The following is a 22,870-nucleotide window of genomic DNA, read 5'->3' as shown; positions in this document are numbered from 1 at the left end:
GCCCTGCCCAGGTCCTACTACTGCAGAGGGACTGGGCAGACCCACCGCACAGCCCAGAGTCTTTCTGCTGCAACAGAAAGGTCCTGCCTGACCCCCATGGTAGGCCCTGCACATCTCTTCTTTCCAATGGCAGTGTAATCCAGGCACAAGAGAGGCCTGCAGCCCCAGCTCCTGCCCATGGGGGCAAAGGGAAGCTGCAGCTCAGCACCTAAGCAGTGCCCACTGGTGGCTCAGCTGTGCTGGTTGCCTCCTGCCTGTAGATCCCTGCAAGTGGCCTGGGGCCCACACAGTTCCAGGGGCCCTGTGAGGATGTAAGGGGCTGAGGCTATTCCTGTTGGAGGTTACTAAACAGTAAGCATTGAGTGCATCAACACAAGACGCTAAATGTACAATAAACTAATTCTACTGCACATCAGCATGTCACAGCAAAATCTGTACTAATGCACAATAGAATTACTTTACTGTGCATTAGCATCACCAAAAAAAGCCCAAAACAAAACGTGCACTGGCACTACTGTGCACTAGTGCCAATTATGGCACATTAGGGTAGTACCTGCTATTACAGGTACTAACCTAATGTGCTATAATTATTGTGCATTAATAAATGTGTAGAGCTGCCCAGTAAGTGCCAAATGGTATCAATATAATCACTGTTTAACCATTTACCTCCTTACTGTCAACCCTTATGAGACAAAATCTCTTGCAAGAAAGAACGCTTGTATGCTCCTCTTCTAATTTGCTCCATACGTGGAGTGAAGGAGAAAAGCAAAGTCCCTCACCTCTTCTCCAGTCTGAGGAACAGTTGGGGAGCTTTGTGGACTGGAAAGAATCAGCAGCCTTTGCCCCCCAATTCCCACTTCCCGCATTGGGTCCCTTGTCTGGGGAAGAGGTGGGAGAGTTCCCACAGTTCCCTTCACTGGGCTCTTAGAGACTGATCCCCAGGAGAGGGAGTATACAGCTTTCAGTAGGCAGCTGCCCATTCTCCTTTGCTCTCTGCAACTTCCCAAGGTGAGGGTGAACCTGGTCTGGGGAAGTCATGGGGAATCCTTCCCCACTGAACCACTACCCACAGGGAACAGGAGGAGTGGAGCAGCTACTGCTTTTCCAGACTTGCACTGGTGAAAATTTCTGAGAAATGAGTGCCTATTCATGGTCTAAATGACTGTTGAATGATTTTCACAGCATAGAGTGTGACATGTGACATTGTTAGATGTACACTTCGCTGGGGTCGTTTGACCCCAGTACTCTTTTCTCCCCTGGCAGGGGGTCAGACTAGATGATCTACTCAGGTCCCTTCCAACCCTTGAAACTATGAAACTATGAAACAGGCATACTACAGGAATTTCAGACAATCTAAAGCTAAAGTTCTTATTACTTGACTGATTGCCATTCTAACACTAAAGTTCATTTTCGTGCATTTAATATTCTATATTAGTTTGGAATGACATCTACTATTTGTAATTCTAATTTTGCATGGACTTAAATGAAAAATAGCATATAAGCAGAAAGTCCTTTTTGTAAATTATAATCACTAGCAGACCTCAAATACACACAACTTTGCCAAAATGGGAAAGATTTAACCAGAAGCTCTTTAAGTAGCTTAGTGACTTATATGAGGTGGTTCTGACTCTAATTCTGTAGAGAAACAGAGAAATGCTGATGAGCTTCAGTACTTAAATATACATAAATTATCATAAATATATGCTATTCATTTATCTGAATCTTGAGAATAAATCACTATAAACGGTTCACGATTACACAATCCCTGCCCCAGAGAAAAACTTCATTTACGTCCAAGTGTTTATAGACACAAAGCTAACAATTTAAACTATATATCTTTGTATCTGAATACACAAGCCAATTCCAACTATATACTGGCACTCACTTATGGAATAGTGCAATAGGTTACAAGAAAGAATAGATTAATCTTTGTAGGAATAGAAATCTGCTAGAGGAATACATTCTGACAGATAAGACACAAAGAAAAAACTTTCTACTACAGAAATATGTATGAGTTCCTAAATCATGTTAGTTCATTAAGTCCATGTTACAGTGGTGAAAGCTTTTTGATAGGTTTTTAGGATACAATCCCTTGCCTTAAAGCTGAAAACAAACAAAACAAAAGCAGGCTGCATGACTCTCCCTCAAACCAGGAGGATAACAGTCCCCAAAGCATAACTCAGTATAGGCTAGAAGTAAGGAGGCTGGAAAGGACAAAGAGGTTTAATAGGCGTACCTGGAGGATAGTAATGCCAATCTACAGAGATTTAGAGGAACTTGTAAACACCTAAGGTGAAAAAAGTGGACAAAATAACCTTCAAAAAATTCTCTCTGAAAATTGTGCATATTCCTCAGTTACTTGCTTAAGAAAAGGAATAAAAGATATTTGTTTTTTACATAAGATTTTTACAAGATGCTGGGATTTTTATATTTTAAATTTATAACCATTTCCCTGAGTATCTGCAGTGTCTTAAAGGCAGAGCTGGTTTTAGGGAGCAACAACTGGGCAGCTTGTCTGTGTTGTATGCAACAAATCAAGGGGGGAACAAGTAGTAAAGCAATAGGCAGAGCACAAAGCAGAGCATGAAATCAGACAGGGAGCATGGAGCAAAAAGGAGGAGATCAGGCAAAGAGCAGAGTAGAGTGCAGGGAGCAGAGCAGCACACTGGGCAGAGGAAGTGGAGCAGGGTGGCACTCAGGGAGGATAGGCCTAACTTGTAGTATGCCTGGCAAAATGGTTAGTGTCCCTATTATCTGAAAGCATCAGGTCATTGCAGATCTGAACTGGACATCACATGGGAAAAGTCCATTCATGAGCCATGCCTTACTCTCTGCCCCGGGACATCGTAAGTTTAATTCTGGCTCCGCTTGAAGGAGGGACTTTTTTTTCTTTAAAGAATATTCTATTTGTATTTACATTTTTAGGCAAGCATTTTCTATAGGAAATGCCTAATTTCAGGTATCCAAACTCATATTTAGGAATCCTAAATAAGTGGCTTTTATAGGGTACTACAGTATATTTTTGTAGTATGGCTTTGTCTACCCTCATTTCCAATGTCTCTAGCAAAGAGTTATAAGAAGTTGTCTTAGTGTTTCCTTACCAATGTATCCTTACCAGTGGCTGCACTATGATGTCTGCCAGTTCCTTAAGCACTCTTGGATGCAATCTGTCTGAACCAGCTGATTTGTGTCCAGGTCCATGACAATGATAGGCATATATTCACCCTCACCCTAGCCATCCTGCATCATGTTAGGTAGGGTGGTCCCTTTGGGCTTTGGAAAAACTGACACTAAGTAATCATTAAGCAAGTTGGCTTTTTCCTGGGTGTTGGTTGTCAGCTGTCCCATTCAGTTTAGCAGGGGTCCGATGTTACCCTTGTTTTTCTTCCGACTCCCCACATATCTGAAAAAGGACTTTTTATTGTCCTTGATTCATGTAGCCAGTTGGAGTTTGGTTACAGCCTTAACTTTCCTGGTTTACTCCCTACAGGTGCAGACCAATGCAGACTACTCTTCCTTAGTGGTGTTTCCTGTCTTCCATCCTTATAAGCCTCTCTTTTTAGATGCAGGAGGTCTATGAGTTTCCTGTTGAGCCAAGGGGACTTCTGTGCCCTTTTACTACCTTTCCCTTGACAGATACCCCTTGTGTTTCTAGGATTGCTCCCTTAAGGAGCAACCATTCATCATGAATTTCCTTCCCTTGTAAGTCATGGCCTTGACAACAAGCTTCCTCTCCTTACAACTATTCTCTCTCCATTTATAATACTCTGGATAATTATTTTCTTCCTATATCCCAGTGACCTTCTAAGGTATTCAATTCACTACTTGTAAAGAGGTCTGATGTTTACTACTTGTAAAGACCTTGCAGGAGAAGCCGAGAGGAGCAATCAGGCACACGTGGGGTGCCACACGCACGTGTGCCCCCTAACCTTAACGGTGGCGGCAGAAGCAGCGGCAGGGGCACAGCAGCTGATTCCCCCAAAGGTAAGTGGGGTAGAGGAACTGGCACAGATGAGGAGGATCCGGAGGGAGAGCCCCCCGAATCCTTTTTGACTGAGCCAGCAGGGAGCCATGCTCCTGAGCTGCGCACACAAAGATAGCATGCAAACAGGGCATGGGCTGGGAGGGAATGTCCCCCCACAAGTGAGGGGGTACCACCAGAGGCCAGCCCTTGGGGCAGTGGCACCGGCCATCCCAGGAACTCTGGGATCCCCCAGCAGGAAGAAACGTAGGGGGAGGGGCAACCAGCATGTGCTTCCAGGGAAGCCCAGAACTCCTGATTGGCGGCAGGGCAGCCATGGGAGATTCAAACTGTGGTCTTTAAAAGTCACAGTTTGTCGCATCCTCTGGCAGGTAGGGCTCTCAGGAGGAGCCAAGAGGAGCAAACAGGCACATGTGGGGCACCACACACACGTGTGCCCCCTAACCTTATCAGCGGTGGCTGAGGAAGCAGAAGCAGCAGCAGGGGCTGATTCCCTGAAACTAAGTTGGGTAGAGGAACCAGCGCAGCTGTGGAGGATCTGGAGGGGGAGCCCCCTGGATCCTTTTTGACTGAGCTGGCAGGGAGCTGCGCTCCCAAGCCATGCACATAAACAGAGAGAACAAACAGGCGCGCTCTGTAAGGGCATGCCGGCGTTTGCGGTGGCGTTCATGGAGGCAAGCAAGGAGGAGGGCCAGGAGCAAGTCTTTGGCAAGGAAGAGAAGGAGGCACCACAAACTACAGTAATGACAAAGACATGGAGTGCTGCCCAGGGGGCACCGCCTACCCGTGGCTCTTCTGAGGCCGCCACCCAGATGGAGCCCACAGGGGGGTTGGTGACATCCTGCTTTCCTGCTTTTGGGGGATGCCCTGTGGGACGAGGGGACAGGGAGCAGGGGTCTCCCCACCTATCCCACATATGCCCTTCTTTGGGCAGAGGTTAGTAGGCTGAGGGGGATCAGGGAGGCAGAGGATGAAACTGATGGGTATTTCCATTTTCTGCAGGGCAAGCACCAAATGGAGAAGCACCCCGGGAGGTGCCTTCCACAGCAGAATGGCAAAAGGTTCTCTCCAGAGCCAGGGCTGATCGCAGTGGAGCAGTGTCAGCTCCCTCAATCCAGCTGGGGAACAGGTATGAGGACCTGGCAACATTGGAGGAGGAAGAAGAGGAGGAGAAAACCCTTGGAAAGGAGGCTACTCCATGCACAGCAGACTGGAGGAAGCCAGAACATCCAGAGGAAGAAGAGATGCCAGGTGCTCGTCATCGGCAACTCCATCCTGAGAGGAACAGAGGGGCCCATCTGTCAACCTGATTCCATGACATGTGAGGTCTCCCGTCTGTCCAGAGCTCAGATTTGGGATGTGACAGGGATGAACCTGGACCTTATCCAGCCCAATGATTATTACCCCATGGTCCTAATCCATGTAGGCATTAATGATGCAGCAGGGAACAGTCCAGATCACCTCATGAAGGACTACAAGGCTCTGGGGGCCAAGCTGAAGGAGACAGGGGCACAGGTGGTCTTCTCATCTGTCCTCCTAGTGAGCAGACATGGACAATGCCATGAGACCTGCATCAGGGAGGTCAACTTATGGCTTTGGAGCTGCTGTTACAAGATGAGCTTCAGCTTTTTGGACCACAATCCATACTTCTGAACAAGAGACATGCTCAGGTGGGATGGGCTTTATTTTTCTCCCAAAGATAAGTGTGTGTTCTCCTTCAGGTTAGCCAATCTCCTCCAGTGGGCTTTAAACTAGGTTTGTTTGAGGGAGGGGAGGACAAGGAAGGAGGGATCCATGGAACACTGAACCACGAGATACCCACAAGATCAGCTCAGGTAAGTATCAAAGAACCTATTAGACAGCAGTATAGGGGCATTCCAGGGGCAGCCACTAGGGTAATTAAGTGTATATATACAAATGCCAGGAGCATGAGAAACAAGCAAGAGGATCTAGAACTCTTGCTTGCAAGCAATAACTTTGACCTAGTGGGTCTAACTGAAACCTGGTGGACTCTACTCATGACTGGGTGATAGGAATAGAAGGCTATAGGTTGTACAGGAGAGACAGAGAAGGGAAGAAAGGAGGGAGTGTTGCTCTCTATGTCAAGGAACAGTACACATCTTCCCTAATCCAATTGGGATCAGAGGATGGACAAGCAGAGACTCTGTGGGTTAGGATCCAAGGGGGTTGGGGGGAAAGGGACCTGGTGGTGGGGGTCTACTACAGACCTCCACACCAGGAGGACAAGGGAATTTTCCAGGGAGCTCTCAGAGCCTGTGCAGCCTAGAGACACGGTAGTCATGGGGGACCTTAAATACCAAGACATGCTGGGAAGAACAGTCAGCTAGATCTAACCGCTCACACGGGTTTTTAACCTGTATTCAGGGCCTCCACCTAACACAGGAGGTAAGGAGTCCCACCAGCAGTAATGCCTTGCTCGACTTGGTGTTGGCCACAGAGGATGACCTTGTGGGGGACCTGCAGATTCAAGGCAACTTAGGGGACAGCGATCACCAAATGATAAAATTCACTATCCAGAGAAGGGCAGGCTTTATACCTAGCAGGACACAGGTGCTAAACTTTAAAAAGGCTGACTTTAATAGGCTCAGGGGATTGGTTAGCAGGGTACTAGGAACCAAGAGCCTAGATGCTTTGCAGGTCCAGGAAGGGTGGTTATTCCTCAAGGATACCATTCTTTGGGCTCAGAGGGAGACAATCCCATGGCAGAAGAAAGGGGGCAAAGGGGCCAGAAACCCCCTTTGGCTAACCAGGGTCATCCAGGATACCTTAAGGGCAAAAAAAGTAGCATACAGGAAGTGGAAGTAGGGGGTAGCTAGCAAGGAGGAGTACACTTCCTTGGCCCGCACCTGCAGGGAGTTAGTCAGGAAAGCCAAGGCAGCTCTAGAACTCAGGCTAGTGGCAGGGATTAAGGACAATAAAAAGTCCTTCTTTAGGTACATTGGGAACAAAAAGAGGGTGCAAGGCAGCATAGGACCCCTACAGGACAGGCAGGGGGGTTTGTTTTTACAGCCAGGCCACCAAATGTTTAGATGCAGGAGTCGAGGTGGATGTTATCTATCTGGACTTCAAGAAGGCCTTTGACAAGGTATCCCATACCATCCTTATTAACAAACTGAGGAGATTTGCCTTGGATGATTATATGGTAGAATGGGTAGCAAACTGGCTCAGGGATCGCACTCAGAGGGTGGTGGTGGATGGGCCAGTGTCAACCTGGAAGGATGTATGCAGTGGAGTCCCTCAGGGTTCAGTTCTGGGGCCAGTGCTGTTCAACATCTTCGTCAGTGATCTGGATGAGGGGGTGGATGCACCCTGTCCAAATTCACATATAACATAAAATTATGGGGTGAAGCTAACACCTGGAGAGGAGAAACCAGATCCACGCTGACCTCAACAGGTTGGGGAAGTGGACAGAGAGCAACAGGATGCAATTCAATAAGGACAAGTGCAAGGTGCTGCATCTAGGGACAAAAAACTGCCATCATACCTATAGGCTGGGGGACGACCTTCTCAGCACCACTGAGGCAGAAAAAGATCTTGGAGTCACTGCTGACTCCAGGATGTACATGACTCATCAATGTGATGAAGCAGTTGGCAGAGCCAATCACACCTTGTCATGCATCCATAGGTGCTTCACAAACAGGTTCAAGGAGGCGATTCTCCCTCTCTATGTGGCACTGGTCAGGCCACAGCTGGAGTACTGTATCCAGTTCTGGACACCGCAGTTCAAGCGGGATGCAGACAGCCTGGAGAGAATCCAAAGAAGAGCCACTCATCTGATTGGAGGCCTGCAGGGAAGGCCCTAAGAGGAAAGGCTAAGGGACCTCAACCTCTTCAGCTTTTTAAGAGAAGGCCGAAGGGGGACCTTGTGGCAGCATACAAATTCATAAGAGGAGAGCAACATGAAGTAGGCAATGATCTGTTTACCAGGCCTCCCTCCCCCACCCCCCGAACAACAAGGAACAAATGGCCATAAGCTACTGGACAGCAGGTTTAGATTGGACATTAGAAAAAATTCTTCATGGTCAGGGTTGCCAGGACCAGGAATGGGCTTCCAAGGGAGGTGGTACTCACCCCATCCTTGGGGGTCTTCAAGAGGAGACTTGACAAGCACCTGGCTGGGATCACATGATCCCAGGTTTGGTGATATTTCTCTTGTCTGCCAGGGGCAGGGGGTCAGACTTGATGGCCCACTGAGGTCCCTTCTGACCTTAAAATCTATGAATCTATATCTTTTGGACCTGAGGGGCTGTAAATAAGGCTACATGCAACTCACACCAAGATGCATCCAAGTCCTGCTGTAAAATCTCTGTATTGCCAGGCACTCTGGTACCCTAGGTTAATCTGCAGAGTCAAGAAAAAGAGTGCTGCAGTTGTGTACACACATTCAGTAAGACCCTTATGACCATTAAAATTAGACCTCAAGAAAAGTGATTCTCAACCAGGGTGCTATGAGCTCTTTTCAAGTGTTCCTGGGGTGCCACACCGTTAATTGTGCTAGCTAACATGATTCACAAGATAAAACTAGAGATTTGAAATAGGAATCCATAGTGTAAAAAATATTCTGATCTACTGTGGTCTTTCTGAGATCTTTGCAGCAGAATTCCTCTATTTCTTTTCTGTAGTCAAAAAACAAGTGAAAACCAAGAGCTGGCATTTTCTGAAGGATGTTTTGAGTCTATCGAGGGGTGTTCTGCATCTAAAAAGGTTAAGAATCGCTGCTGTAGGCATTTAAACATTGGTAAATGATCTGAATGCTCCCAAACTCTGCCAGTTTGCCATACTTTGCAGCTGACAACACTGTAATTATAAGTAATCTTGTTTTAAAACTATAATCGCAATATTTTAAACACTGTTTGAGTAAACAGTAATAATTAAATACTAAGCAAAAAGTGCCCCTGAAAGATATTAGGTGCATGATAATTAGTCATGCACCTACCATCACTGATGCTACACTAAACCTATTCTTTTACATTTAAAGCTGAAAATGAAGCTAAGTAAAAATAAATATATAAACCTTAAGTTTTTTTCTCTCTGAAGTATTACTGAAATAACACTAGGGATATTACTAGTTATATCCTTTTTAAGTTTTCCCCAGAAATTTGGCAGCTGTTCTCAAGATTAACTTCCAATACACTACTGTTAACTAATTCATTAATGTTAAGCCCAAATGTTAACTATGAACAAACCACTTAAATGTACCAACAAGTGTTTCCAAAAAAAAGCTGATACTAGTCACCAGTAAAGTCACATTTTGTTGTGGAATCAAAAAATAAGAGTACATAAAAATAATGTGACAGAGAGCTGACCAAATGGTTACCATAAAGTTACCTTAAAGAGGAAATGAATTTCCAGTTCATAAGACTGTCTTTTCCTGCAACTTCCTGATTCAATTAACTCCAGCTAATACAGACTTTTTCTTTATAAGTCCACCTGTTCTCTACTCTCATCCATCTACCTAATCCCTCCAACCAAATATGGAAACTATGGATAACACTGACTATCAAGAATCAAAGAGTAAACAGTTGAAGGATCATGAACAGAGGAATTTATATTATTTGGGTCTATCTTGTTCCACTTTTGATGCCTCAAGCACAGAACACTTGAAATACTGATCAAAGCCATAGATTCATAGATGCTACAGTCAGAAGGGACCTCAACAGATCATCAAGTCCAATCTCCTGCCTAGGCAGGAAAGAGCGTGGGGTCAAATGACCCCAGCCAGATGCCTATCCAGCCTTCTCTTAAAGACCCCAAAGGCAGGGAACGGCATCATGTCAACTTACAACACAACAATAAAATCTAATGAAAACATCTTGAAATTACTACCTAATCCTGGAAAGTCTTCTACAAATGATTCCTTTCTACAAACGCTTTCTCCTTCCTACCAGCAAAATATACAGCGTGGTATTTGGACCCTTCTTATTTCATTGGTATTACTATTGTTTCCACTTTAAGTCCCACAACACCACAGAGTAGAAAAGGGGAGTTCAGAGGCAGATAATGAAAGTAATCCATCATGGAAGACCTTGCATAAGAAGATATATTAGGACTGTTTCATCCAGAGAAGACAAATAATAGCAAGGAACTTGACAGAAGAAAAGAAAATGATGAAAGATGTAGGTGAGGTGGTATTTACAGTCCAACCTTCCAACCTAATATAATGGAGCTCAAAATATAATGGAGCTAAGGACACTGAATTCCTATATTGGTTTCTTATTGACTTTGGCCCAGTTAAAATATGGATTTTCACATTTCAGCAGGCTGGATCTCCTGATGGCATAAGTTAATGTTGTTTGATAGACTTCAGTGTAAGTATGCATATTTACACTAGCTGAGAACATGATGCTACATCAGTGGTTGGCAACACTTTCAGAGGTGGTCAGGTGCTAGGACACGACTGCTGCTGCCGCCATTCTCCACAGTATAGTAAGAGCTCCCCTGGCCACTGCTTCTACCTATGACAGCCGAGCTCCTGTGGCTGTCACTTGTCCCTGCAGTGGTATGGGAGAGCAACTACTACCAAAGCCCCTTGCTACCAAATGCTACCAAAGCTCCTTGCTTCGCTACATATCCAAATGCTACAAAGATACTTTCATTATCTGCCTCCTTGCTACCAAATGCTACCAAAGCTCCTTCTCTGTTGTCCAGATCAAATGGCTCTGTGAGCCATAGGTTGCTGACTCCTGTGTTGCATTGTTAACTTGGAAAAATAAAAAATCATTGAATGTACTTAACAAGCCCATGACAATGTCCCTTACCAGTGCATGTCCAAATGCTTGGCTGACGTCTCTCCCTACTACAGAACGGGTCCAGTGAAATATATCACTAAGCAAATCTTGCTTTCCTATACCTTCTAACAGTGAGATTTGTTTTATTCTACCTGAAGTGTGCTAGTTCTAAAATAAACTCTAAATCTGAGATTAAGAGAATACTGCATTTATATGCATGCACATAAATCCATACTCAACTTTAAAAAATGTGGGTAAGCATTCCTAAAACTTAATCCATAAACAGCAACCAAAAAAGGTGTGCTTTGTAACAGAACCTCTCAAGCCACAGCAAAAGTAAACATAAAATCCCATGAGAGTATATTCAACTTCAAAAACTTCCAATTGATAATGCTGTTATTCTAAACTGTATATTTCGATATTCATGGTAACAGGTGCTTAAACTTACCCTATTGACATTGTTGTTGATTAAAATAACCTGAATTAGTTTTTTCTTAAATTCATGTAGGTTCTTGAAACACTTTTTTAAAACATGATTAGATAATTTAGAATCAGTTATTAAACTGTTCAAAACACAAATCGCCTCAGTCATAAAATGTGTAACTGGAAGTTTAGGACTGTTGCAGTAAATAATCAGGCCTTCAAGCAACTGAGAGACAGATTCTGATACTGTGGAGTAGTTGTTTTCAAGTTCTGTAAAATCAGCTTGAAAACTTCCTGGTTCTGTCAGTTTTCTTAGTTCAAGTAGATGCTGCAAAAACTGCATATGAGCGATGAGAGTTTTTTCCTTGTCAGTACAATATGGAGTCAATTTAGGAAGTATTTCAGAACAAAATTTAGAAGATGAAGTGTTACAACTAAGCTCAGAGTGCAGAAAGGTATGTGATATGTCTAAAGTATCAAATGCATAGTCACTAGATATATCACACCCAGAATCTTCTAGCTGGCTTGGATTTATAGAGTTTATAAACTCCTGATCCGGCGACATTTCTGTAAAGGCATCTGGATTCCCTGAAACACAAACATGAAAGTTACATTTGTATTTTTAAGATGCTTACACATAGAATGCATTTATTATTTTTCTTATTCCTTTTCTGTTATTTAAAACTTCCCTGCAATAACATGGATTAAGCAGTTATTTCCTCTAATCCATATGAACATGACTGGAATTTAAAATAAATTTTAATAAAAGGCAGAGCTCTTTAAAACCAACATACATTTATAAATCTCTGACTTAAACAGGTCATCCAATGAGTACTTCATATAAAAGCCTATATACATACCTTACGAAGTGTAGTCTGAATATGTTCTTAAATAGTTGGAAGGTTCAAAAGCTTCATACACATTATTATAAAGGGCTTAAAATAGGACCTACACTTCTATGAGTTTCAAACCTAAAAAATGTATGCTACTTCCCATATCACACCAGTTTTCCCCCCTGAAGGTTAGGGTGGATTTTTTTATAGACAAGTAACATAATTGTATCAACTAATCTCTTTGCAATATTTTCTACAGTAAAATATACCTCACAGAGAATGTTTTTCTTTATAATTTAACTGGAGCAAATTTGCATATTCATTTGCTCCCTCCTACATTCTAGAATAGATGACAATTCATAGCCATAATGTGTCTAATGCAGGGGTTGGCAATTATTTGGGTTCATGGGCCACATAGGGAGTTTTGGAGAGCTGCCGCAGGGGTGGTACTATACCTCTCTATGTAGGATAGGGCCACAGGCAGGGGACAGCTGGCATGGGAGAGGGTGGACTGGCATGGCCAGTGGTGGCCCAGAGGTGGTGCTGGTGGAGGTAGCAGTGATGGTGGGGAGATGTTGCAGAGCAGCCCTTGTGCGGGCTCTGGGTTCTGCTTTTTCCCATTGTTGCTGCCACGCATAGTGGCCAAGGCAGGTGGGTCCAGAGTGGGCACTGCATGGACCGTGACCCCCAACGTGCAGCAGGCTGGGGCCAGGGCCAGCATTGTACTCTCAGCCCAGGGCTTGGGCCCTGACCATGCTAGTCTCTATGGGGCCAGGGCCAGAGATGGCAGAAGCCAGAAGGAACTTCCTCCATCGTCACCACCTCCATTGTCTCCACCTCCAGAGCTGCCTCCAGGCTGCCCTTCTACTCCGAGGAGGGGCTGGAGCTGTTCTCCAGCTTTGGCAGCAGCAGCCTGAGCACAGAGGCAGTGGCAACAGCAGCAGTTCCTTGAAGACCACTGTGGCAAGGCCCAAGCCCCAGGCTAAGCTCATGGCCCCAGTCCTGGCCCATCCTGCATGGTGGGGTTGGGGATCCCTGCAGCACCCCCTCCAGACCCACCTGCCCCCGCCATGATGAGCGGCAGCAGGAAAAAGAGGGAGCCAGACCCCACAATGGGGCTGCCATCACCACTCACCATGGCCAGAGCGAGCAGGTCTTGAGTGAGTGCTGCAGGGACTCCAAACCCCCATGTAAGGCAGGCCAGGGCTATGTGCTCAGCCCAGGGCTAAGGCCACGACCACATGGGTCCTGGCCAGTGTCCATGAGGCTGGGGCCAGGGCCGACGGTGGCCAAAAGATAAACTAGGCCAGTGGTTTTTAATCTGTGGCCTGTGGACCCCACAGCCTATATCTATAGGTTCTGCAAAAAATGACTATGATTAATCTAACATACGTGAAGTGAATGTGTGAATACCCACAATTACAATTCAAAGGGGTCTGCACCTCCATTTGAATTTTTTTAAGTGGTCCGCACCTCCATTCAAAATTTTTTAGGAGTCAACAAATGAAATATGCTTGAAAACCATTGATATATACTATTTGCAGTATACCAGCTACTCCATGGCAACTGCCTATATGCTTACTCCATAGTAAATGCAAGTTAGATCTCCCTTCAAAGAAAGAAGGAAAGGTGAGATACAGTATACTAGCTACTCAGGTAAATATAAAGTAAATCAACATAGTAACATGTTCATGAAGCCATGCCCTAAGCATGCATTCAGTTACAAGTATTAATAGAAAAAAACCCAGCAAAGTTATGGTTTTGTCCATATATGGAACACGAACAGAATTCTAGAATTCAGTAACATATTTTTTAAATCACTTTATCCTGCTCTTATAACCACATTGTTAAAGATATTTAGGTTTAACTCCACCAATGGGACATACACAATTTCAATTTAAATACCTTAAAAATCTTACCCTAACTCTGGACACAATTGTATACCTGCTTCTAGCTGAAATAAAAGGAAACATTCCATTTGTGGGGGAAAGAGGAGAAGGAGAATAGAAATACATTTTTAGGATGAGTTATAAATGTAAATAGTATTATCACAGTGCACAGCCCCAAACCTCTGCTCCCCAGAAGGGTAGTAGCAGGTGTGGAACATGGGGAAAAGCAGCCCCCCGTGGCTGGCGCTCCTTTCTGCAGCCGCTCACAGCCCATGTGGGAAAGTCCTGAGCAGGGACAGGCAGCCCCAGTCGGGCTGCAAGCAGCTGCAGTGCAGGGCACTGGGCACGGGTGGGCGAGAGGCCGCTTTTCCACATGCTCAGCTTTTACCCAGGCTCCTTTCCTGCTTGGGGTCCTTCCCGCCCTCCCCCTTACCTCAGTTTATGGCAGGGGCAGCCATGTGGTCCCAGGCCAGAAGCTCCTGCTGGAAATTCTGGCTTGGGGGGGTGAAGCTGGACAGGCCCTGCTGTTGAAGGAGCCCTCCAGCCCTTGGTTCCTGTCATTTTTTACAGGAATCAAGGGCAGAAAAATATTAATTTTGTAAATTGTTTAGGGGCCCTGTAAGCCAGATAGAACAGCTTCGCTGGCTGTATCTGGCCCACAGGCTGTATTTTGCCCACCCCGTTATAGGGTCTAGCCAGAGTTGTGCATACCAGAGAGGGTATTAACTCTTAATGTGTGACTGCTCACAGTACATGCTAACTTTAACACTGTCCAACATTCCTTTGAGTTAGCACAAGTAATTGTAACGTGTAACAACTACACCTGTACAGGCTCCACTCTCTAGTCTAGTAGAAGATGAAAGACACTGCTAGTCCGAAATGTTGCTGATAGACATAGGTTGTCTATCTACAAGACTGGAAGCCATTTTAGGAAGTCATTAAAAAAGAAAAAAAGAAAAAAAAATTCAGCTGCAATGTCGTAACTGCTTTTTGCCTGCTCTACTATACCAAGGAGTGTTGACAGACACCTTGCTCTGAGGGATTTGCTGCTAACTCAGACTAGATTGCTCTTTAGAAATAACATTGCAGCAAAAACATTGATATCCTAAAAAAACTGATCCCAATGGTACAGCAACGATACCTTTCAATCCTGTGTGCTACTGATGTACAGGGTCTACACAACATAACCTTTTCATATTCCAACATCAGCACCCTATGACCATGAAAATACCATGAAAAGTACCATGAAATCCCTTACAATTTTGATATGAAGTGAAAAATGACTTGATATACTATCTAGTCTGCTGTTAAAGAAGTATAATTGGTAGGATTTGAAAGAATGAATAATGAACTAGTATAGAACATGAAGAAAAACAAGCATTATTGGCTGCACTTTTATGACAGCTCAAAGTAGAAAAATACTGTAGTTCTAAATGATCAATTAAATTAGATGAAGAGGATTTATCTTCTCCTCACACATGCATTTTTCATTAGGACTTTGGTAATTCCTTCCCTGCCCCTATATAATTTCTGGTACTGTTAATCATCCTATTGCTTTTTTATTAAATAACTTTCCAAAGAATGCTGTATTGGTGAATGTAACTATTTTGAAAGCAATATCTGGCATCACAAGAAAGTATTAAGGGCCAATAGATACAGTCTCACACTGAATGCCTTACAGTCTCACAGAAGACAATGGGACCGCATGCTGGGTTAACTACAGACCACTGATGTTTTTCAGTTTGGCTCTCAGTAAGTAACAAGAAAATAAAAATCTTTTTCAGATTATACTTGAACAATTCCATTTTATAGTCAGATGATAAGGAGGTCTAATAAAGGCAAATTCTATATTTGATATCTTAAAATGTGCTTGTAATGATAGAACATTATTTGTACCTTTTTTATTTATACTTTCTTATAATGAGGAAAAATATTTTTACTTAAATATTTCTCCAACCCAACCTGTTTGATCCTGACCGCTACATAAAGCTATATGAATTATGTCTGCAATAAGCATCATTATCCTTCAACTGAGCATCAATCATTTTCACATATTTAGATCTACTCTCTAATGTTGTAGTCCAGGGGTCAGTAGCCTATAGTCCATGGGCCAGATCCAGGCTACAAAGGGATTGGATCTGGACTGCATGTTACTAAGGGTCCACTGATCCCCAGCTGTTGGATCCGGTCCGTATTTTGCTGATGGTGTGCTGGTTGCCTCCAGCTATTCTAAGGCTGTTCTTTTTCACTGAAACCCATATCACCATCACTGGCCAGAGGGAAATACTGGCCCATGGCACCCGCTATATGGTAAACTGCAGTCCACATTAGTAAAAGATTGCTGACTCCTGTCTTAATTCAAATATTAATTTCTGATTGTTTAATATTGTGGAAATGGCTAGAAGTCTCAACTGATAGGTCATCATCATTGTGCAAGCTTCTGTGCACATACACACAAATTCACAGTAAGAAAATTCACAGTACAGGTCACAATCCAAATAGAGAAGATATACAAAAGGATAGGAGGAGAGGCCCAGAGAATTACACTGCCTTGTCCAAGTCTACACAAACAGGAGTAGAACCCAGGGATCTTGATTCCTAATCCAGGGCTCTGTTCACGAGGGCACACTAGCTCAAGATCGTTTCCTGCTCTCTTTTAAATACCATTTTTAATAGCCTATTTCTTTTCCATGACCATCCAGAACAACAAAAACATTATCTATTTCCCCTCATATTTAAGTAATTAACAAGCAAAAAATGTATAGATGTTTTGGTCTGGCAGCTGGTGAATGCTCTCTATCTGAACAACAAAGAAAAGCCAAGTTTGTATAGCTACATTAGACTTGAAGAATTGTGATTATTAATTAAAGAAATAATTGAACAGGGAGTACAGGCAGGATTTAACTGATGCAAAATGTATAGGTGAATTCTATCCAGTAGTTCAGTTTCTAAAAAACAGACCAGATAGTCATAGGCATCAGAAGTAGTGTCCTTACTTCACTGAATCAGTAAAAAATACAATTAAGTCCCCCAAAAATCTCTTCTTGAATTCCAGGCTAGATAAGTATGTTTAGACTTTCCCAGAGGGTGCCAGGGGCACCTGTGCCAGGAAACTCTTGATGAATGGAGTAACCAGTAATGGGAATAGACTGACATGCCCATCAGGTTGGAGAAATGGGGTTTGCAATATCAAGTTCTACAGACTGGCATATTGACAGTGTTGCCAATAGTTAAACTAAGAGCAGACAAACGAGAAGGTATTTCCCAAACTGACTAGCAAAAAGCAAGCATAAATTTCTCACATCTTTTTACTCCAACATAAAGGAAAATACACTCTTGAAAAAAGCTAGACAAAAAAAAATTGCCATTGTTTAAGTAAAATAAGGCCTTCTGAGTAGATTCTCTGCTCTCACAAGAAGAGCCTCAAATATTTATTTTTCTAGTGTCCAGTTCTTTGGGTCACTGGAAGGAGGTGGAGGGGGTGTAACCAATAACTCCAGTAGCTAGAGAAAGCAAAACTTGGGTTATATGGCTCAGATGCATATAAATCCTGCCCAAAATCCTCTGCTGAATGGTTAAATGGGTGGAGGAAGAAAAGACATAGAACTGCCTATCTGAACAAAAAATTTGAAACATTTCCCTTTTCTACCCTCCAAAAATTCACATAACCTGTACACTGAGATACTCCTGTAAATGAGAGTAATATTTGGCTATGGCTAATTCATGATTACTTCCATACCCAAATTTCTATCCCATGACCAACCAGTTCCCATAAATACTTATGGATAAGCTCTCTTAAAAGCACTGCATTTATAGATGGATGAATAATTTGTGATTTAACAAAAAAAGGGAAGAAGACCACACACCTCTTTTTAAAAAAAGGAAGAATCCCTTAAAAGTCTTAGAAGACTCACACTAGAAAATACAAAAACAGAAATGCCTTGGGGGGAACTCATAAAATCTGTTATTTCAAATAACTAAGAACACTAAGTAACAAGTAAATCAAAGGCCTCCTATCATCCACACAACTCTTATCAAATACAAAGAAACACAAAGTTAATTCTGACCCCCGAAATACTATTCTTAAAAAAGCAATGCCCAGTGTAAGAAATCATAAAAAAAAACCCACTTCAGCAAAAGAAACATGAAATCAATGTATGTGAACACTGATTTACTGATCATTGCCAGGTTTATGATGTGTTATATTTATTATGTAAACTCTCTGGCAGGAAAGCTATACTGCTACCCAGCACATCCACAGGTGGTGGATAGTGGAATGACCTTCAGGGAAGGTTAGCTGCAAAATAAGCAGAGGTAACTGACAGATAAGCAGTCATGGACCAAGCAGCAGCAGCAGTGCCATCATGCTGTGGTGGGGACAGCAGATGGCAATGCTTTCCCTCCTGAAAAGCCACATATATCTTTTGATGGTGTTGTCACATGGTGAGTACAGGTCTCCATTATAATAACCTTGCCCAGCCCCCAGCTATGAATCTACAAGTCCTCAATAGCAGAACAGGCAGAAGATGTTAGAATCTCAACAGCTGTGAAGGCAAACAAAGGCTGCACTGGAATGAGAACTCCAATTGTCTTGTCCTCCTTGACATTGGATCAAGGCCCTGTTCCATCAAGAACTGTGTGGAAGCTGATGTGCAGCCACTTCTCCACAACCAGCTAGTGATGATGGGAGCCGGACTGTGAGGCTGGAAGCTCCTAGTAATGGATCAGCATGAAGGCAGCAGTTGCAAGAAGGTCATGTAGCACTTGGATGAGTTAGTCAGGAGCATGATTTGGCAACTGTAACTGTGACTAAGCATCCTTCTCCAGGATCTGTTCAACCCACATGGGAAAGAGGCTAGACAAGGTGCCCTAAACATAGTCACTGCCTTCTTTTTGACTGGATAGCCATGTCCAGTGGGATCACATTTACTGTGATCAAAATCAATGAAAAAACACATTCAGTTTTGGAACTTGAAACATCAGGACTCTCATGGACAATCCTAATAGTGAACACCCAGAGCGCCACATCACAACCATGGCTCAAGAACTCAAATGACACAATACTGATGTTGCTAAACTAAGTAAGACCTGGTGAGTGGGAGATGAACATCTCAAACAACAAGCAGATGGCTATACCTACTTCTGGAAGGGTAAATAGGACGGAGAATGTCAGCTTTACAGAGTTCGTTTTGCAATCAAGAAGGAACTCATAAACCAACTGAATGGTTCCCTATTGGAATTAATGAGTGCCTCATGACTCTCTGTCTTAAACGGGCAAAGAGCCAATATACCACTGTCATCAGTGCATATGCCCTGACTCTTGATGCCATGAACAACATGGAGAGGGTCCAGAGGAGAGCCACTCGCATGATCGGGGGCAGCAGGGCAGGCCCTACGAGGAGAGGCTAAGGGACCTGAACCTTTTCAGACTCCACAAGAGAAGGCTGAAGGGGGATCTAGTGGCTTGCTACAAACTAGTCAGGGGGGACCAGCAGTCATTGGGGGAGTCCCTGTTCCCCCCCGAGCACTACCAGGAGTGACAACAAATAACAGTCGCGAGCTGGCAGAGAGTAGATTTAGGCTAGATATCAGGAGGCACTACTTCACTGTCAGGGCAGCTAGGATCTGGAACCAACTTCCAAGACAAGTGGTGCTGGCTGCTACCCTGTGGGTCTTTAAGAAGAGGCTGGATGAACACCTTGCCGGGGTTGTTTGACCCCAGTACTCTTTTCTGCCATGGCAGTGGGTCGGACTTGATGATCTGCTCAGGTCCCTTCCGACCCTACCAACTATGAAACTATGAAATTATGACAGAAGATCAACATTGAAGGATTTAAGGACCCAATCAAGCAAAAATTCTTCCACCAGTGCCTCAACAGAAAACTAGAAAATTCCAATAAACAAGAATGGTAGAATGTCTGCAGCTCCTGGGGTTTCCTTAAGTCCACAGTCATTAGCACCTGTGAAGAGACACTTGGATTCTCTACCAGGAAACATTATGACTTGTTTGATGATAATGGCCAGGAAATCCAAGCGTTGATTGACCACAAGCTCAAGGCCTCTTGTGCTTGGCAGAATGACATCAACTCCAAGCAAAAAAAAATGGAGTCACCAGCAAACCAAGGAAGAGGTCCAAAGGAGGACCCATGATATGAAGAACAGATGGTGGGAAGATACGGTGAATCAGATTCAACATCCTGCTGAAATCTATGATATGTGTGGACTCAGGGACCAACCCTCTTGAGACCAAAGGATGGAGGAGACCTGATCAAGGAAAGGGGAGCATAGCAGGGCACTAAGGTGCCTGCTACTTTTGCAGCAGTAATAAAAGAGCCCAGGTGCAGGTTGCTAGGGGAACCAGAGGGAGCCAGTGACCCACACCTGGTAGTGGTCAGCTGACCAGAAGGGGCAGGGCCTGGTTCCTATATAAATCCCAGGCTGAGGCCAGGCAGGCAGTTCCCTGCTGACAGCCAAGGGGGAAGGAACTCTGCTGGAGTGAGTAATGAGTAAAGGCCAAACTGCAGGTACGGCCCGAGGCTGGGGACAGATGGAGCAATTCTGGTGTGGCGAGGAGAAGGTCAGAGCCAGCTGGCTTAGATTTATGTTGTAGCCCAGGAGCCTGAGTTTTGTTTGCTATTTTCACCGGAGGTTTGAGTGAGACTATTAGGGGTTGGAGGAGGCCTCATATGGGACCCACAGCAGCATGAAGATCCCTGCCCCAGAGAGGGGGCAGCGAGAAGCCCCAGAGAGGGGCAGAAAGAAGCCTCAGAGAGAGAGGGCAGTGGAAAGCCTCAGAAAGAGGCAGTGACTGACGAAAGCCAGAAAGGCAACCTTGGGAGTAAGCCGACCCTGGGCACCAGAAAGGGTGCGGCATTTGAGAGTGTGCCGACCCTGAGCACCAAAAGGGCGCAGTACTGGGAGTGTTCCAACTCCGAGCACCAGGGTAGGCATAGTATGGGGAGTGTGGCAACTCCAAGCACATTGGAGCAAAGACCATAGACTTTGAATGAAAGTATGGCTCACAAATGCTTATGTCTATTGTGAATATGAAGCATAGGATATATTTTCAAAAGCACCTTTGTCTTTAGATATGACCCCTGGCTTATAATTGCTTGGATCTGTAAAAGGATAGTTAAGCACCTTGCTGTCCTCCACAGAAAAAAACTCTGTGTAAACCTTCATGATCCATCTCACTGATTACGAATTTTATCAGTTTTATTTGCACAATTTCTGTTTTATAATAATTAAACTTTACATCATTTGTTATAAGGTACATCCTTTCTAAAAGTTCATAGATGGAAGAATTTCAGTTAAGCAGTGGAAAGCTTTAGTTATACATGCATCAAGCTGATAAGAGAGAAACTCTCTCTCTGAAAAGTAACTGAATATGGATCAATTTTGGCATAACATTTCCATGGCAATTATATTAGTTGCTTAGCAATATTTTTATAAATATAATACAGTTTATCAACTGTTAAAGGGGAACCAATTTAGCTTCATGCAACAAGCCTGCACTTTTACCAATAGCTACAGCTGCACAGACGTCACAGTTGGAATCCACCAATTAAAATTTAGCTCAACTTTTCCTGAAAACACAAATCACTTTCCTGCCTGGTTTAGATCCAATGAAAAAAAACTGTGATTAATAAAAAAATACTTACAACGGAAACTATAAATACCTAGTTAATTCGCAAATCAAAGCCAGTGTCATTTGTTAAGCATTCAAAAAAAGGGGGACTGTATAAACCAAAACTATTCAGTTTTTTTTCCACTGCTGTTAGTTTTTTTCACACATTTTGAAACATCAAAATCACTGTTCATCAAGTCTTCACTAATTGGAATATTGCCAGGTAAACTTTTCAGGGATGATGAATCTAAACCGTTTCAAAGGTTCTGACCCACCCTTTCAACATATCTTTATTATACAAGCCTGTCCATTACACCATCATTCTTTTGAACTATTACAGTCATTTCAAGTCACACTGTTAGGTTCAGAGGGAAACTCTCCTTTTTAACTTCCAAAAACCTGTATCCATTTAAAACACTACTGCAAGTCTCTTCTTGAAAATATGGTTTGCTTTTGTAGATGTTACTTCTTTCAACTAACTAAATGATTTTTCCCCAGCCCAATTTTTTGTAGGCAGATCTATGTGCTATATCCAGGCCTATGAACTATTTCAGAACAATAATGCCAATAAAAAGTTTTTTACTGAAAAAACAATTTTTGTCTTAAGAAAGGTTTTCACACATTGCTCTGTAGATTTTGCTTTCATGCTCCAGCGCATTTTTATAAACAATTTAGAAAGAAAGTAAAAGAGAATGTGCATCAAGATGCAGGACTGGAATTCATGAGATCTGTCTTTGGTATAGATTTCCTATCTACAACTAGCCTTGGGGAAATGGAGTATAAGACTGTGTATATTCAAAATCCCATATAAGATGACTTGATGTTCATCTTATCACTCCTGGGCATGCCCCAATGCACATACATATGCTCCCTGAGGACTTAACTGCTATAAGTTTAGGCACATAGGGATTTTGTTTCTCCAGAGTCAGGTGGCAGCTGAACAGGGTTTTGAACATCTGTATTTTCAGCTTTGGCTCATATAGTAGAAAATGAAGCCAACATTTGCGAAAAGAAATGGAATTTGTCAAAATTTGATGAACCAATGAGTACTCTGTACTGGAAGTGTCTACACATGCTTGAATGCACCTTTTCTAATGCACATTAAATATAGTACTTCCAATGTTAGGGCATTTATACACATGCTCTGGAGTCGGGGACAGTGCTTTAATTAGAGCACCTCTGAGAGCACAATTTCAAGCTTCTAAAGAAGGCATTACATGAAGACGTAGTAATACACACACACGATTTTCACAAACCTTTTATCTTACAGACAGATACCTTGGAAACAGCCATAGGGGCCATCCTGACTTAAGATGACACTAGAATCAAAAGACCTGTGGTGTACGCAAGTCGTAAGCTGCTCCCTG

The 22,870-nt window shown here is 43.4% G+C and overlaps 1 protein-coding gene across 1 annotated transcript in view; it reads right to left on the bottom strand.

The window, feature by feature from the left end:
• MEI4 (meiotic double-stranded break formation protein 4) overlaps window positions 1-22,870 on the bottom strand; it is a 185,110-nt gene that overhangs the window by 124,767 nt on the left and 37,473 nt on the right. Inside the window, exon 3 of the mRNA XM_090064505.1 lies at window positions 11,180-11,742. Within this exon, the coding sequence (XP_089920631.1) occupies window positions 11,180-11,742 (563 nt within the window). The remainder of the gene's footprint in view (window positions 1-11,179; window positions 11,743-22,870) is intronic.

Source organism: Crocodylus siamensis, chromosome 1 (genome assembly GCF_052110815.1).
Source record: "Crocodylus siamensis isolate JL-2025a chromosome 1, ASM5211081v1, whole genome shotgun sequence".
Taxonomy (NCBI): domain Eukaryota; kingdom Metazoa; phylum Chordata; order Crocodylia; family Crocodylidae; genus Crocodylus; species Crocodylus siamensis.
This window is presented reverse-complemented; position numbering and strand designations above follow the sequence as displayed.